The sequence below is a fragment of the Chelonoidis abingdonii genome, chromosome 18 (genome assembly GCF_003597395.2).
Source record: "Chelonoidis abingdonii isolate Lonesome George chromosome 18, CheloAbing_2.0, whole genome shotgun sequence".
NCBI lineage: Eukaryota > Metazoa > Chordata > Testudines > Testudinidae > Chelonoidis > Chelonoidis abingdonii.
The window spans coordinates 6,588,126-6,606,283 of NC_133786.1; the positions used below are offsets into that span (position 1 = coordinate 6,588,126).

Consider the following 18,158-nt stretch of genomic DNA (forward strand, 5'->3'; position numbering starts at 1 on the left):
TAAGAAAATGATTGGGGCATGATGCTTACTTTTAAAATATTGACCCATCTATCTTTGCCATTGTTGGTAAAGAGTCTCACCTTGACACTCATGGAAAATGAGCCCTGCAAATCCAAAGGGGACACAACAAAAGTGCAAAATATTTACTGATCACAAATGAAGATGGTGAATGTTTTACTACCAGGAGTTCACTTGGAAGGGTGTTGCACCCAGCTCTTCTAAAGCATGGGGATTAAAAACCCATCCCACACACAGAGAATCAATATCTCAGTCATTGGAATAGAATTTTTCCACCAGACTAGTTGGTTAATAAGGCAATTTGGTTCAGAGTAGAAATTATAAAATGAACACAAACTACAAGCTCCAGCTAGTCCTACGCTAACAGAAATCAGGCCATGGTGTTGTGATGTAAGATCACTTAACGAGGCCACCAAGTAAGGAAGTCCACTGAAGCTGCTAATAGAGTAACAGCCTGATTTCCAAAGCTGAGCAACCCCAGCTTCCACTAAAGTCAACCTGAACTCAAGGTGCTCAGCTCATTTGAAAAAATCAGGCCACAACTCTCTAATGGCCCGACTCAGTGCTCACTTTCCATTGGCTTCACTGAGCATGGAAACATGCACTAGCAGGTTACTTTTCTACTCACTGTGGGGGTTTAGTTTTCAAGCCAATGTTTCATTTATGTAGACACAGCCAACATATTGCTAATTTTCTCTATACAACACTGTGGGCTTTAAAGAGCATGTTTTTACTAGATGTTCCCCTCATACTGGTGATAGTTGCTGAAAAAGAGGCTAATGCAGATTGAAAATCATTGTGACATTATGGACCATTTAATTGATTATCAGGCCTGCTTAGGGGCATGTATTAATAGGACAGAACCTCCACGCGTGTGTTTCTCTCCCATCAGTGAACTGCAAGCAGAAGGAACACATCCCACTGTTCTTCAGACTACTGTGTAATCAGCATAATGATTTGAAATAGAAGAACATAACGTCAAAATCTATAATTATAACAGAACCAATGGGCAGCTCATTGTAACACTGATCAGGACAGAAAGCAAAGCATATATAAAATATAACAATGCTTTACCATAGCACTGAGAGTCTCTTCCCAATCCGGCCTCTCTCGGGGATGAATGCTTCTCTGAAGCTCTGGAACAAAGTCATCCTCTTCCGTATGTACAGAGGACTTCATCATTCTAGAGAGAACGACAGACAAGCTTGTTTACTTGTGTATGAAATACTCTCACACATCAAAATGCAAAGGGTTTTAAATATCTGGTATTCGTGGGTTTTTGTGTTTTTTCCTGAGAATACCAGCAGCCCAAGAACATAATCTAGTTTGGAAATTTGCATTCCCAAACCAACTTTAAATTATTGATTTATTTTGATTATTTTTAAGCCTTGATCCTAATCACTGGACAATTGAAATAACTTTTTTTAAAAAAATCAGACAACAAATTAAAATTTTCTGATACATTCAGCAGATACAGTGAATTCAACAGACTGGCCAGAAAACCAAAATGAACCACATGAACAACAATATCTGTCAATAATCCCTTCTATTACCATCTCCTGCCCCACTTTTCCCCCAGATGCTTGAGAGGGGAAAAGATGGCCCTTGCAGCATGCCAGCAAGGTCAGTATATCAAGACTCTGATAGAATTCAGCTGGGAGGTCTTTAATCAGCTGTTGTAGCTTTTGGATTTGAGCAGAACCACCACATAGAACGACCTTATTAATGTCATCTGCTGTAAATCCAACTTGTTTCAAGAGTTTTTTTAATTGCTTCTACACATTTATTAAAAAGTGGAGAACAAATCATTTCAAATCTGGCTCTGGACACATAGCACAAGGTCTGGGTCATCAGTTGTTGCAGTGTTTGTCCTTACCCTGTGTGCCCTTGACTCTTACTCATTTCAATAGTATTTGACAGGTGCTCAGCACCTAACTCTCTCAGGCCAAAAATTTCTGCAGATAAGAAAGATCTCATTTTCAAACACCTTATACAGTTTATTTGTATTCCAACACAAAGATCATTATGGACTTGGCTGGAAGCTCAAATCTTCTTTAAAAAAGTATTTACAAAAGCTTCCTAGTTCACTTTTAAGGCATCACTATCGTTATGAACTGAGTTAAGCAGGCCATATAAATGATACTTTGCAGGGGACAGCGGCAAATATCTAAAGCACTAAATTCTGCTGAGTCTAGTGTGATCCATCCCAGCTTCATTACCAACATGCACAATTCAAAGCTAATCTTTATTAATAAGCTGCCATATATTTATTTATTTAGGCAAACCATTTCATTAATCAGCACTGCATATACATGAATCCAAAGGAAGGAAAGGTGAGCCAAATGTTAGCTACGATGAATCATCTAGTTTGACTAAAGGAATAAATATATTGGAAGTCTTTACATAGCATTGCTATGCACTCTGCAATTCTTTAAAATGTTGCTAAGCAAGCATCAAGAAAGATTTGCTAGTGATGTTCCACCTTTTTTCCTGAACAGATCACCAGTCTTAATTGCTAGCTTCTTACAGTAAAAACTTAAAACTATAAAAGGCATATATGTGTATAGAGTTGAAAACGTGAAGCACTCCATAAAAAGCAGAGAACGCAAATAAGTAAAACATTTTAGTTACAATTTCATTAAAAAGATAAAAATAGTCAACTTGACATATGATATCAACAGCCAGATTCACTAACTGCAATCTACTTTTATAATCTAAATTCTATAGCTACTATGGCCCTGACACTTGGGCAAACCAGTTTTTGATTCATCTAACAAAGGAAACTCATTGTATAGGAGCTTTGCATAAATATACAGCACTGTGCCATGCACATGGACATACACCTCTACCCCAATATAATGCGACCCAATATAACACGAATTCAGATATAACACGGTAAAGCAGTGCTTGGGGGAGGAGGAGGGGGCGAGGCTGCGCACTCCAGCAGATCAAAGCAAGTTTGATATAACGCGGTTTCACCTATAACACAGTAAGATTTTTTGGCTCCCGCGAACAGCGTTATATCGGGGTCAAAGTGTATTCCATTGTCCTGCATCTTATATAGCTATTTACACCCAGAGCAAAGAGTATGTAAATCATTCCCATTCTGATTTGGTAGCATTTTGCACTGGTGTACATTTCAAGATAATGGAGGTACAGGGAAATGGAAAATGGGGCTGACAAATTCTAAGAAGTTCATCAAATGCATATAAGAGCAGGGTGGCAAACATTGCATTTATTTTACAATGGATGATGGTAAGAGCAGATGCAGAGTACAGAACAACTGGGTTGCTACATGTATGAAATGTCCATTTAACCTGTGCTTTATGCACCACACAAGGATACTAATGCCTTAGGCTAGTGCTGGCTTCCACAGCCTATCAAACATGGAATAAATCTCAATTATTTGCCCTCTTGCTACACACCATATACCAGTTATGCAATATAAACCTTGGTTTCTTTTATTAGAGCTGCCAACAACTCAGCTACACTACAGATGGAGCAGCAGTAAGACTTAAAGGTTAGATACATTGTGCATCTAGGCTTTGGATGGGCATCTTAGTGAATATCTGTTGGATTTCATCCTCTTTTCCCTTGTCCTTCTCACACCCCCAGACCCAAGTTTATGACGGGGGAAATCCCTTGCTTCAGAAGTGAGACCATATAAAAAAGTATCCTGGAGGACAAAACATCTCAGAAGCCACCTAGCCACCATACACAAAGCCCCATAAACTGTTCCATAGCCACAACTGCCAGACATGGAGCCAGGGAAGAAGCCAGAAGAAATGGCTAATGAAACACTGGCCTTCAGATCTAGATCTATTAAACATTAAACATTCCAAAGCTTGCACATGGGTTTTGCGGCACACCTCACACATCATACTAGTGGACTGCATACTGTACACATGAGGTAAAGAGTGCATGACTAACACCTCTAGCAATAGGCTGGTCTTGTTTGTAGACAGTTTTTGTGTAATTTAATACTTAGCTTCACAACTGCATTTTGTCATCTTACACCATTAAAAACAAGCAAAATACTGAATGGCCATTTTTAAGTACAGTATGAATTTACACCTTTATGATCACTTCAGATTACAAATGTGTTTACTATGCTATTCCGCAGACCTGATGGCAATTCCCACCTTTGATTTCTTATCAGACAGCTGATTTCTTAGTACGATCATGCTCCAGCCAAAAAACGTTGGGTTTTCTTTTTTTGTGTTTTGTTTTTTGGCATGTCTGAGATTTCACCTGCAATATGAGACCAAGGACAAGTTCCCTCCAGTGACTAGGCATGGCAGGTTTTGCGCATTTTGCCAAAGCGTTTTAATGAAGTCTGCAGGCAGTCAGTAAATGGCAATTTTACCTTGAAAAAAATCACAGATATCAGGGAATTTCTCAGGCTAGTGAAGGAACCAAATTGGGTATATAAAGACACAAAGAAATCAATGGGGAACTTTGACCAAAGAGCCAGTCTACAAAAACTGAATACATTCTCCCACTGTTACTAGCACACACACATAGAATTTAGGAGAGTCTAACTAGTGATTTCCCTCCAAACCCACCAACCTACATTGTTATAGTAGCAGGTCACTGAACCTTGGAAGAAGAATTAGTCAACGGACCCATCAGTATGAGTTATCACCGGTTGCTCAAGACTCAAGCAGTAGTGAGATCACTTATCCCACCTTTTAATTACCGCATACACCCCACGAGCAAAGAGTGAACCCAGGGCCCATCACTGTAGGTCTGGCTGTTTGTTTGGCAAGGATTTATGACGGGATAGTTCCAGATGAACAGAGAGAAAAACATTCCTGTTGGCACGACAGTACGCACCTTGTGTCATTTAGGAGCTCGCAGGAGGCTCAGCCCTCTGGTTTCCTGATCTCAGTGACCAAAAATATAGTCCTGACAAGATGATTAGTTTTTCTGCAATGTGTGGAATTAATTTACAGTAAGTTCGTACAAAGACTATAAAATGGGAAAGTGGATTTACAGATGATGAATAATAAAATATACGTACACTGTATATAAGCTACATGCCTGCTCCTGACCTCAGTCAAGTCACTGGGAGTTCTGACATTGACTCTTATGGGAGGAGACTTGTGCTCCATATAGTTTTCAGCATGGTAGCCGTGTTAGTCTGTGTCAGCAAAAACAACGAGGAATCCTTGCGGCACCTTAGAGACTAAAATTTATTTAGGCATAAGCTTTCATGGGCTAGAACCCACTTCATAAAGTGAAAAATACAGGAGCAGGTGTAAATACATAAAAGAATGAGTGTTGCTTTACCAAGTGCGAGGTCAGTCTAACAAGATAAATCAATTAAAAACAGGATACCAAGGGAGCAAAAATAACTTTTGAAGTGGTAAGAGAGTGGTAAGGTGTGTTACTCACACCTTATTAACTGTTCGTAATGGGCCACTCTCTTATCACTTCAAAAGTTAGATTGCCTCCTTTGGTATCCTGCTGTTATCAGCCGTAGCCAGAGGAGGGAACTACTCCAGATACTCTCCCTGCATAGCTGCCTTCAGAGTCTGCGTAAAACCCCCACATATCCACATGGAGAAAGGGAACATGGCATGCGAGCTGGGAGAAGCAGGGGAAAATTACCCTAGACATGTCTATGGACTGAAGTCTGCACAAAGAATTAATTTTTCCTCATCCAGTCGCAGCTCATCCTCCCCACACTTTCAAATGGCATTTTGCCATTGACTGCCAGAGTAGCAGACTCTGGCCTCTCCAAGAGTCCTCCCAGAGGGGTTATAGAGCACACGCAATAGTCACATGCCAATTTCCATTCAGCTGGAAACCTGTCGTGCTACTGTTGAAGGAGATAAAGGGAACATAAGGGGAAAATGTATCATGGCACATATGTAAGCCCCTTCATTTTCAGTTTAAAGCAATTTTTTACCCCCAAATCACCGAGTTTTACAAAAGGTATTGTTCATTTTTTTCTGATTTTCACCCTACTTTTGTATCATTCAAATATATAAAACATAACTTGCTTTATTAGGAAAATACAATACATTGCAGGTCCAACCTAGACCTCCCCCTCCTCCCCACAAGGAGACCATTGCTTCTTGTTCTGTCACCTGCATATATGACAGAACATCTGCCACCACTGAGAACAGCCGAGCTCCATCCTCTTTGGAACACCCTTTCCAAAGTTGAAGGCTGCTATCAAATCCTCCCTCACTCTTCTCTTCTGCAGACTAAATAAGCCCAGTTCCCTTACCCTCTCCTCATAAGGTCATGTACCCCAGCCTCCTAATCATTTTTTTTGCCCTCCGCTGGACTCTCCCATTTGTCCACATACTTTCTGACGCAATACTCCAGATGTGGCCTCACCAGTGCCGAATAGAGGGGAATAATCACTTTACTTGATCTGCTGGCAAAGCTCCTACTAATACAGCCCCATATGCCATTAGCCTTCTTGGCAACAAGGGCCCACTGCTGACTCATATCCAGCTTCTCGTCCACCGTAATCCCCAAGTCCTTTTCTGCAGAACTGCCGCTTAGCCTGTCGGACCCCAGCCTGTAGCAATACATGGGATTCTTCTCTCCTAAGTTTAGGACTCTGCACTTGTCCTTGTTTAACTTCATTAGATTTCTTTTGGCCCAATCCTCCAATTTGGCTAGGTCACTCTGGACCCCATCCCTACCCTCCAGCATATCTACCTCTCCCCCTAGTTTAGTGTCATCTGCGAATTTGCTGACAGTGCAATCCATCCCATCATCCAGATCATTAATGAAAACTTTGAACAAAACTGACCTCAGGATCGATCCCTGGGGCACTCCGCTTGATACCAGCTGCCAACTAGACATCAAGATGTTGATCGCTACCAGTCGAGCCTGATGATCTAGCCAGCTTTCTATCCACTTGACAGTCCATTCATTCAATGCATACTACTTTAACTTGCTGGCAAGAATGCTGTGGGAGACCGTACCAGAAGCTTTGCTAGATGTATATCACGTCCACTGCTTTCCCCATATCCACAGAGCCAGTTATCTCATCATAGAAGGCAATCATGTTGGTCAGGCATGACTTGCACATGAGCTCATATGTTGGTGTAGCTTATGGCACTCAGGGGGTTGTTTATTCTCATCCGAGCGACATAAATTATGCCGACATAGGCTGTAGTGTAGACATAACCTAAGAATACCTAGCACAATCTGCACGTCTTACCTGCCACACATCAGAAATGTGAACAGGAAGGTTGTTTAGTTTGCTCCCTTCCACAGATTTCTTACACACAGGAGGAACAAATTAAGTCTCAGTGTTATTTTACATAAAATATTTAACAGAGACATACTGTAGATATTAAAGGCAAAACAAAAAGTTTCCCTCATACTCTCACAGGTGGCATCTAACATAAAATGGCATTTACCCATAATGAAAACAAACACTTTCCTATTTAATGGCATTTCTTAGTCTCTTTAGTATCTCTGAATGCCCTTCAAATGCAATCTGGCACCATTACATTAATAAAAAAAAAAGTTCTGTCTGTGTAGGAGGCCATTAAGAAATCTCTCTTCAGATGAATGAACCCTTCTTCATTGTAAATTGAGAATCAAATTTACTGGAACAAAATATTTACAGGACCTTTTTCTAAATTCACAGCTTGCATTTGCACCTATTTCTGGTAACCTTCAAGATTTCTGGTAGCGTGAGTTTATCAATTTCAAATTACAGCTGGATACATTTCATGTCACATTAACACCAGTATCAGGAAAACATTGTGATGCCCTTTTCGGGATCCTCAAATCTAATGTGCTTATCCTGTCATGTACTGCATTTCCATTTCTCCCAATGAGAAATTAAACATTCCAATTTAACAGCTGCAATATTCTGCTGGCAGGGTTCACTTACTATGCTACATGACCAAGGATTTGATGCTACTGCAGCACACAGATCTACGCAGCAACATGCTATCGTCATGGGATCTTCTTTACATTGACCAAGTTTTCTGTTTAAGTATTCTCCTTTTCATGATTACATCTGAATGTCTTGGGGTCCCCTACAGATGCTGCCTGGATCAAAACACGAACTGAAACAGTACTTGTGAGAGTCTTGTCACTCCGTTACTCTACGGCCTGGTCTAAACACAATTTTTCTACCAATGTAACTATGTCATCAGTTTGGAGTGTGACTGTTTACAGACACAGTTCTGTCAGTACAAGCCCTACCGGAAATGCAGTTATACTGGTATAAAGGTGTCTTACACCAGAACAGCTATACTGTATAAAGCATCTGTATACTGATATAACTGCATCCACCAGTAGCTGAGATGGTACTTCATTAAGTACCCCAGTATAGTTAGAGACCTACAATCTTCTAGTGTAGACAAGCCATTACTTTTCTGAAAATAGGTAACAATCACGATGTTTCACTGGCTCCTGCTCTTGCTCAGAATGCATATAAGCATCTAAAGACATTTCCCTTAGTAAGTGTAAGGCCATGTCTACACTCGTCAACAAAACAGTGGATGCGTACATATTGTGATGTGACTTTGGTGACAAAATAAAACTACCCCAACGAAAGACAAGACTTTTTGCACAAAATTTTTGACAACAAAGTGCCAATGCAGACACCACTCTTGCTTTTATTACTTTAAATTGGCCTCCACAAGGTGTCCCACAATTCCCATTGTGACCACTCTGGCCAACAGTTTGAATTCCACTGCCTTGCAGCCAAATGAACAATCATCTGTCCCGCCCACTTAGAAGCCAGGGGAATTTTTGAAATTCAATTTCTTGTTTGCTTGGCCAGGAGAGGTCTCATCACATCTTCCCAGGTGACCGTGGCAGGTTATCGCAGCAAACGCTCTCCTGACTGGACCACTGTGGATCTGGTCAGTATATGGGGAAAGGAGGTTGTGCAGTCACAGCTGCACTTGAGCTGTAGGAACTGGAATACCTATGGGAAGATTTCTCGAAGTTTGTGTGAAAAGGGCTATGATCGGGACACGCTGCAGTGCAGAGTTAAGATAAAGGAGTTGAGGCAGGCATACCATAAGGCAAGGGAGGCAAATGGGACATTTTGAGGGGGTCCTAGGCCCTACCTACATCTAAGACCTGCCAGTTCTATCTGAATGCTATCCTTGGTGGCAACCCCACCTCCAAGAGCTGTGTGGATACTTTGGCGGGCCTGGAGACAGCGGAAAGAGGACCTAACCCAGAGGATGAAGTCATTGATGAAGAGGTGGAGTTAGATGATGAAGTGAAGCTCCCGGCAGGGTCGCCCAGTGGGGCAGGCAGCCAGGAACTGTTCACCACTTCAGAGATGTTTAGCCTGTCTCAGCAGTTGCTCTCTGGTGAGCAAGAAGCAACAGAGGAGATGCCTGGCAAGGGGCTGTGGTTTGTGTAATATGGAGGTGGGTTTAGGGAACAGAAGTATACAGGGCTGCCTGTGTTTCTGTGTGCTGAACATTTCCATGTGTAGCTAATCAGTATGGCAGAACAGGGTGTTGATGCATGCCGAGATCTCATGGGAATCCTCCAGAGAGATCTCTAGGAAAGTTTCCTGGAGGAAAGATGGAGCAAAGAAGACATGTTCCGGGAGGTACTGCAATTCCCCAATGCAAAGAAAAGGGAACGCCTGGTGGGGAGGGAAGCTGAAAGGCAGGACAGAAAAGAGAATCAGTAGTTGGTTAAGGATACTACTGAGCGGATGGTTAAAGTCATGGAGGAGCAAAACGTAGATGCTGAAGTCCTTAATAATGCTGCAGACTGAGCAGATGTGTGCCCGCCCTCTCCTGCAGAGCATTCAGAACTCTTTTCCACATACCCCATCTCCCCCAACTCTGCCCGCATAGTCCTTTCTCTTTTCCATGACTTCTGTGTTCCCTCTTCACTCCACCTCCTTGGACACCTTTCAAAATGATAGCTGGGCCTATAAACAGCTCTGAAAGTCTGTGTGTGTGCGCGCACGTGCGCGCTCTTTCTCTGCAATAAAACCAAAAAATTTAATGGTAACACATCTTTGTTTCCTACAAATTGAGATAGCAGGCACTTCCAATCCATACATACACAGGCAATTTAATCATTTGCTTACTGGAATATAAGGCCCCAAATGTCACCATTGCTTCCTAGGAAAACTACATGTAATGTAACACTGCAGCACCAATCAGAGATATACGTTACTGCTTCTCATTTTCAAAGTGTTGCCTCAAAGCTTCCCTGCTTCAAACTGCCCCCCTCTGGGGCCATCTGTTAGCCCTACTATCTGGCTGCTCAAAATCAGCAGCCAAGCAGTCTACCTCAACACTCCACCCCGAGTAAACCTTTCACCCTTAGCTTCACAAAGATTATGCAATGTACAGCCTGACCATGGGAATATTATCCTAACTGAGATCTAACCTGCCATAAAGGCATCACCAGCGTGCCTTTAACCTGCCAAAGGCACGTTCCACTGTGATCCAGCACCTACTCAACCTGTTGATGAACCTCTCCTACTTCTTTCCAGGTTTCCCAGACGAGAGTTCACGAGCCACAGCTGTAAGGGGTACACCGGAACTCCCAGGTTCACTATGGGCATTTCAATATCCCCCACTGTAATCTTCTGATCTGGAAAGAAAGTCCCCTCTTGCTGATTTCTATACAGACTAATGTTCTTGAAGATGTGTGTGTCATGTACCTTCCTGGACCACCCTGCGTTGATGTCAGTAAAACACCTCCATAACAGCCTGCAACACCATGGAGAAGTACCCCTTCCTATTGATATACTCCATCATAAAGTGGTCTGGTGCCAAAATTGGAATGTGTGTGTCATCTATAGCCCCTCCACAGTTAGGGAAACCCATTTTTGCAAAGCCATCCACTATTTCTTGCATATTTCCCAGAATCATGGTCCTTTATAGCAGGATGCGATAAATTGCCCTGCACATTTGCATTAATGTAGCCCTAACTGTAAACTTCCCAAGTTGAAATTGATTCACGGCCAACTGGTAGCAGTCTGTAGTCATCAGCTTCCACACAGCGATCGCCACACACTTGTCTACTGATGGAGCAGCTCTCATTCTGGTGTCCTTGCACCGCAGTGCTGGGGTGAGTTTCGCACATAGTTCCAGAAAGGTGGCTTTCTGCAGCCAAAAGTTCTATAGCCACTGCTTGTCATCCCACACTTGCATGACAATATGATCCCAAATTCAGCGCTTGTTTCCAGAGCCCAAAAGTGATGGTCCATCCTCTGCAGCTGTTCTGTGAATGCCAAAAGCAATCTAAAGTTTCTCCTATCCATATCATCTCACATGTCGGGCAATTGGAAGTCTTCTTCAGTTAGGAACTTTGCGATTAACTGCACTGCCATGCGTGATGTCTTCATGACAGTTATCAGAGCACAAGAGAGCAGTGCGGGCTCCATCCTTTCTCACAAAGATGCTGGGGTGCGCAGCAAAGAAGGGTCACTGAAAAATGCCACAAAGGAAAGCCGGAGGCCCGTGGAATGCTGGGACAGAAACCAATGCATCACGGGACATTGAGCCCAGTCCCAGTCCTACATTGCGCACAAATAAGGTGTCCCTTCACTCCTGATGTTGAAATCTATTTATATTGGAAACAAAGATTCATGAAACTGGTGTTACTAAGTCATTTAAACTAGCGGTAGAAACCCCACAGCATTTTAAGTCTCCTAACAGAATAGCCACACACTGGTCTTTGTCACACATGCGGGCTGAGACATATCATAATAGTGGTCATGGACTACTGCATGCTGACAACATTCAGACTGATGGCACTCCTTTCCCAGGGAGATGACAAATTGACTCCTAGGTGTTGATGGTTTGGAAGCTCTGTGCTAGCACAGAAGCATCATGCATTTGGAAAGTTAGGCTCCTCACATCAGCCAGTTAATTGTCTGTTTAACAGATACTCATTCTTTGGTGGCTATATTCTTTGGTGGCTATATTTTTTTTTTAATTAAATGTCACGCCTGAACTTTCGGTTATGCTCCCCCAAGGAGACATTAGGTATTTCAGCCATCCATGCTGTTTTCCCCTCCGGTGCCTGTTCTCTCTGACCTCAGTCTAGGGAGTGAGGATTGCTGATAACTGATTTATTATTGTATTTAGTATTTATAGACACCATTGTTGTGCCTGGGATTTCTCGGCCTAATGAGAAAGCATGGCCCCCAGCACCGGGGAATTTATGATCCAAGTGCATTTACAACTCTACTGACAGTGATGTTTCTTGAGATCTTATTACTACCCAAGGAATTCTCCTTTAATAAAGGCTCTGCCAGTACAAATTGATGCTGAAGACCAGTAGCCTTCAAATGCTACTCAACAGAAAATGGAACTGGCATTGTTGAAGTGGACAGTATAGTAGGCATAGATAGTATATTCTTGATCAGGGTGTTAAGAAACATAGTGTGTTAAGGAATTTGCTTTGCACTGCTTCTTGGAAACATATTTTCCACTTCCTTCTGATTGCTCTCCCTCGCTCATTGGAGATGTCCATCCACACAATAACTCTAGTATGTAATTTGGCACAGTTGACAGTCGCTGTTAAAGAGAGGCCTGAAACAGAATGGCACAGGTGTTGCAGATTAGGATGAAGGTAAACTGGCAGAGCAGGGATCCAGGGCTAAAATAGCAGTGGGGCCTGCAAGACAGGAGTGAGGTGCATTGGCAGAGTTGTGAGGCACCCCAGAACTGACATTAACAAGGCACTGTGCTGGTCACAGCTGAGGGGTGATTTATTTCAGCCATTAGGACTGCACTACAGGCGAACCATCAGCCTAGGGCTTTGCAGCAATCCAAACCTGAAGGTCAGTTCAGGAGGCCAAATGTGCCAGTTAAAACATAACCAGGCAGTTGGCCAAATTCTCCCCATCAGGCTTTTTCCCTACCTTAAGGCCCCCAGCTGCCTCTGATTTGCACTGGAGCTTCATCCCTCTTCAACTTGTGTCTGATCCAACTCATGCTGGAGCCAGGAGTTCTCCAAATCCTTGAGCACACCAGACAGCACAAGAGTGGGATTTGCAGTACCACCATACACTGAGTGCACAATTCAGCAGGAGAGGTGCTATAAGAGCTTACTGGATGCACTGGTGGAGTTTACGATCCTTTAAGATAGGAATCAAGGAAGGCCATGGTGACTGTTGAGGGAAGGAGGCTGCAAAGCCACTGCCAGGGAAGACAAGAGGACATCTACCGCCACAACCAGCCAGAAACACCAGGTGCCATTCTCAGCTCCCAAGCCTTCCAAGAATCTTCAACACCAGAGGATAGTCGTAATTAAGGCATCTTGGTTTCCCCATCTTAAAAGCTTTAAAATCTGGTCTCCCTAACCTAGAGGGGCTTTATGATCTTGTACTACAGCTGCAGGAGTCATTAAGATGAGGGTAACGTAGCAATGCTTTGCTAACACACTACCACTGCGGGTCACTGCAAACAGGCAGCACAACAATATCACATAATGTATCCTCTCAAATGACCAGTAGTCCCTTTCCATAGCCAAACCTATCAGGACAAAATAAAAGAACTGTGGAGTCTCTACTAACACCATTGCCTTCTACAAGTTCAGGACCAAGAATAGAACTGTATGGAGAGGGTTAACAAGCAGACTGACAATACAAAAATTAAAAGTAGTGAAACCAGATGAATTTAGCACTTCCCAGTGCTTTGGAAATGTTAACTGATTAATCCTTCTGTCACTTATGTGGGGAAAGTAAGTATTATTTCCATTGTACAGATGGAAAAATTAAGGCACTCAGAGATACAGAGACCTGCGCAAGGCTACACAGGGAGTTAGTGCCAGAGACACAATCACAACTCAAGAGCTCCTGGCTTCCAGACCTTTGCTCAGACCATGCTTTTCATTCTCCTGATCACAAGAGTCAAACTATAACATGTGCAGCAAACAAAACATATTTGGAGTATTGGGTAAATGAGCAATGATACAGTAACATCAGGGTCCTGGGCTGGCTGACCAACGTGGCGGGTGATGTTAATGCAAAGTATACTGTGTACAGTGAAAAGAAATCTCTTCATGTCAAATCCTTATAACTTATCTCCAAGAGGAGGAAAATTGGAAAAGAGAAAACTGGAAAACTAGAACTACAGCATGATTTGTGTGATGCTGGTGCAATTCTCAACGCAGCTAAACAGAAAACTAGAAAGTACTCAACCTCTCTTTATTCCAGACCCAAGACCCCGGGGGAAAGACAAACGCTTATTCAAGCAAACACACCTGAGTCTCCCCTGCCCCACAAACCTAAGACTAGTACAGTGAGTCCACTGGGAATAATCATGCATTTTGGAAAGCAGAGCCAACACAATAACTCCTGAAAAAGTGAAACAAGAGCTGGGAATTGGAGGCTCAGACTACTGACCTGGGAGACTAATTCATTTCAAGTGTTTTAAATCAGCATTGTCAACACCGTACTGATTACATCTGTCTGCATTATGCGAAATAGAATGTAGAAGTCTTGTCTCAAGGAATTGTGCAAGCTGGAGATGGAAAAGACTTAGTAGGTCAGCTAATCCATCTCCCTGCCAGTGCAGAATTGTTCTAATGCATCCCTCAATCCAGGTAGAACAAACAGACTATTGTATTTCATCTTCAAATTATAAAATGAGAAACTGCCATAAGAAATTGTTTCAGCTGTAATTTTGTTTTATTTAATTTGGTTGTTTTTATGCTCTATAAAGTTTATACTCTACAAACTATAGTCCCAGCCCTTGTACACAAATTCGTTTCTTTAGAAAGCCACTTTTTGTTATAAAGTAATGAAAGGTAACTTATGAATGAAAATACTGCCATGGGCCAAATATTAGGGATCAGAAATCAAAACAATTGTACAAACCACTGTGTGCATCATTTTCACCCTCTGTCAAACAGGGATATTGATACTTTCACACTTTTATAGCCTTAGATGAACACAAGCATTATTTCTATCATTACCACTACTATGTACTGGAAAACAGAAGTTTGTTGTACTTCTAGAATTTTTTCCATAAATAAATGTTTTAAGATAAGAGCCACAGTAATATCATGGGGGAAAAAAAACTTCTCAGGGCTAGAAATTTCAAAACTTCCATATATGCAAATTCCAAAATTCAAAACAGCAAACTGTGCATACTCAGGAGGTCAACAGTAAGTTGGAGATCACCCATTTGTGAGGGCACTGTGAATGAAAGGGCAAGGCTTCTTTTTATTTAGTTAATTTTAAGGATTGCATATCTAAGGTTATGGCTACACTATGAGCTCTCCTCCTGACAAAAAACTTTCACCTCCCACGAACGGCAGTAGCTTTACACCTGCTGACAAAGCACTGCTCACACCACACTTTTCATTGGTAAAACTTTTGTCATTGGGTGGGGGAGGGGGAGAGGGAGAGGATGTTTTTGGTTGTTTTTTTTAAACACCCCTGACCGACAAAGTGCCAGTATAGACAAACTAAGTGAAAGTTTCAAGAACAAGGCTTTAAGCACATTTTTATTTTTTGATTGTGTAATCAAAAACAATCAATCATTCTCACTTCATATGCATCACCACCTGTTAAAGGGATGAGATTCCCTACAAACAGATTGTCATAAGAAAACATCTCTTTCCTGTAGAAGGAAAAGTGTGTCTTATTTTTCCAGCATTCGCTTTTCATTCTGGGACTCTAAAACCTTAGAAAAGAGCAGCTGTTAATAAGAAAAACGAGAAGCTTTAAATAAACCCTTTTAAAAAAACTAGTAATGGCACTCTAATTAATTTTAGAAAATGCCACGGTGAATAGGTCATTCCTACCATTGTTAATATACCCCTTACTGACTGCACTTAGTAAGCTAGCAGTACTGCAGCATTTAATCAACATATTGTTTCCCTGCCCTCTGAAACCATGATCATTCTCTCTTTAGTCTCTGGACAAGCTTTCAATACAGGTTGTGATGCGACCAACCTAGTTAAATGTTCTGCCGAGTTTCAGTTGAACTTTGGGACTCAAAAGTATCTATCAATTTGCCTAAAGTGTTTATTAATTTGCATGAATATTTAAAAGGCAGTTTCTATGCTTCCATTAAAGAAAAATTGCACTGGAAGTCTACATCACTCAGAGTTCAGTAGCTATGGGCAACGTTTATTGTTTGATGGAGTGCATTTTAGCAAAAAGCATTGCTAAGGTTGTACAGCAGCAAAATGTCATCGTTGTAATGGTCTCTCACATTTTCCAGGTATACGTACACTCCCTCTCCACACAGACACACTTTATTCCACTGAATCCCTTGTGACTCCTACTTGACAAAAAAACGAAAAACAAAAACACACATTCCAATGCTGGATGGCACATCATATGTTTTCAGTTGTAAATACACTGGCTGTTAAGGTGACTCACTTTGTTCAGTCAACTAAAACAGCTCTGCCAGAAGAACCTTGACACCACTGATCAGGTTGCACGTGCTTTCAAGGTATCAAAGGGCCAATTTTCAAGAGATGCCTTTCAAGTCCACCAGGCAAAAAAAAACAACAATAAAAAATAAAAACAAAGCCACCACTCCCAATTTTAAAGTTGTGTTTAAGAATGTAATCTTGTAATTTTAATTCCAAAGCAACAGATTCACTTCACCATCTAAAATAGGCTATGACTACACTACCACTTTTGTCGGTCAGGCATGTGGAAAACACACACCTCTGAGCACCATCCGTTTCGCTAACAAAAGCACCAGTGTGGACAGTGCTATGTTGACGGGAGACGCTCTCCCATCAACATAGCTACTGCTGCTCATTAGGGATGGTTTAACTATGTTGGTGGGAGAGCTCTCTCCCGTCAGCATAGAGCGGCTACACGGGAGACCTTACAGCAGGCGTAGCTGCAGCAATACAGCTGTGCCACTATAAGGTCTGTAGTGTAGACGTAGCTATAATCAATTCATCATCAAGCTATGAAAGTGGCTGAGATTCAATAGAGTTGTACATTGTGGATTCTACTCTTCACCGCTCCCAGATTTGGCAGCTTTGTTTACTGTTTTTAATATCTCATGCTGCTGTTCTGTTAGGCTTTAATTCAACAGTACTTCCCTCTTCAGCAAGGCACTGACATTTGCACGTAAATGTTTTGCTGAACTGAGCAGATCAGTTTAAGTCAGAGAGAAAATTAATGTACCAAGTGAAGCTCCCTAGTGCATTTCACTGTGCATGTTCAAAGTAGTGCCGAAGGGACAACTGCACTAATGGTGAAAAATAAAATAGATATTTACAATTCAGTTTTAATGTTCTACGGTGTTATGGAGTAACAAAGGTCAAGATTTATTTATTTATTTTTTTAATATAAGTTGTCACCCCACCGTGTTCCCTTAGAACTTCCAAAGCACAAATCATCATTCTGGCCCCAATCCACTTACATACATGCTTAACTTTAGATAATGTTTTCACCCCTCAGCCACGAGAAGACCCACTGAAATCATCCATGTTTGCAGGATTGGAGCCCAGCATAACATTTTTTACGTGAGGCACCTCTTAATTTGGGATGGGCTCACACTAACACTGCACAAATGAGCACAGCATCTGAGCATGGGGATTCAAAACAAGGAGAGTCTGGCTGTTAAGGCACTAGGCTGGGACTCAGGAGATCTGAGGCAAGTATTGAGCTATGGTAATTTGCAGCAGCTGAAGAGCTGCCTCTTGGTTTTAATTCTTGACTTTCCGAGCAGCTTTGAACAAGTCAATTAATCTATTCTGTGCCGTAGTTTCCCTTCTATAAAATGAGGCTATTACTACTCTCTTCCCTACCCCTTGTCTTGTTTATTGACACTAAACTCTGAAGGGCAAGGACTTTCTCTTACCTTGTGTCCACAGCATTTAGCACAAAGGTGTTCTGATCTCCACTGGGGCCTTCAGGTGCTACCTTAATACAAAATAAGAAGAATCTGAATCCAAACTGCCTTAAATTTGGGAAAATTCAGATTTGGTCCAAGATGTGTTCTGAACTGGGCTACAGGAAATTAATTCAAGCCCATCTCTACTTTGAAATGTTTACTAAACATTTGATGGCAATGCAAAACTATGACAACAGATTTAGCCTTCCCAAAAGTGAATTGGGAAAAGATGCTTTCAACACACTGAATAACCAAGTGCAATCACTTACAATTAGCCTTGCATGCCGTATAATGACAATTACTGTTCCTAACATGAGACAACACTTAAAACATGTT

The 18,158-nt window shown here is 41.8% G+C and overlaps 1 protein-coding gene across 4 annotated transcripts in view; it reads right to left on the bottom strand.

Annotated features, from left to right (window-relative positions):
• The window catches only part of ARHGAP32 (Rho GTPase activating protein 32), a 341,478-nt gene that overhangs the window by 221,299 nt on the left and 102,021 nt on the right, over positions 1-18,158 (bottom strand). For all 4 annotated transcript variants that reach the window (XM_075073474.1, XM_032802390.2, XM_075073473.1 and 1 more), the window contains exon 2: positions 1,093-1,201. In XM_075073474.1, the coding sequence (XP_074929575.1) occupies positions 1,093-1,200 (108 nt within the window). In that variant the 5' untranslated portion in view covers position 1,201. The remainder of the gene's footprint in view (positions 1-1,092; positions 1,202-18,158) is intronic.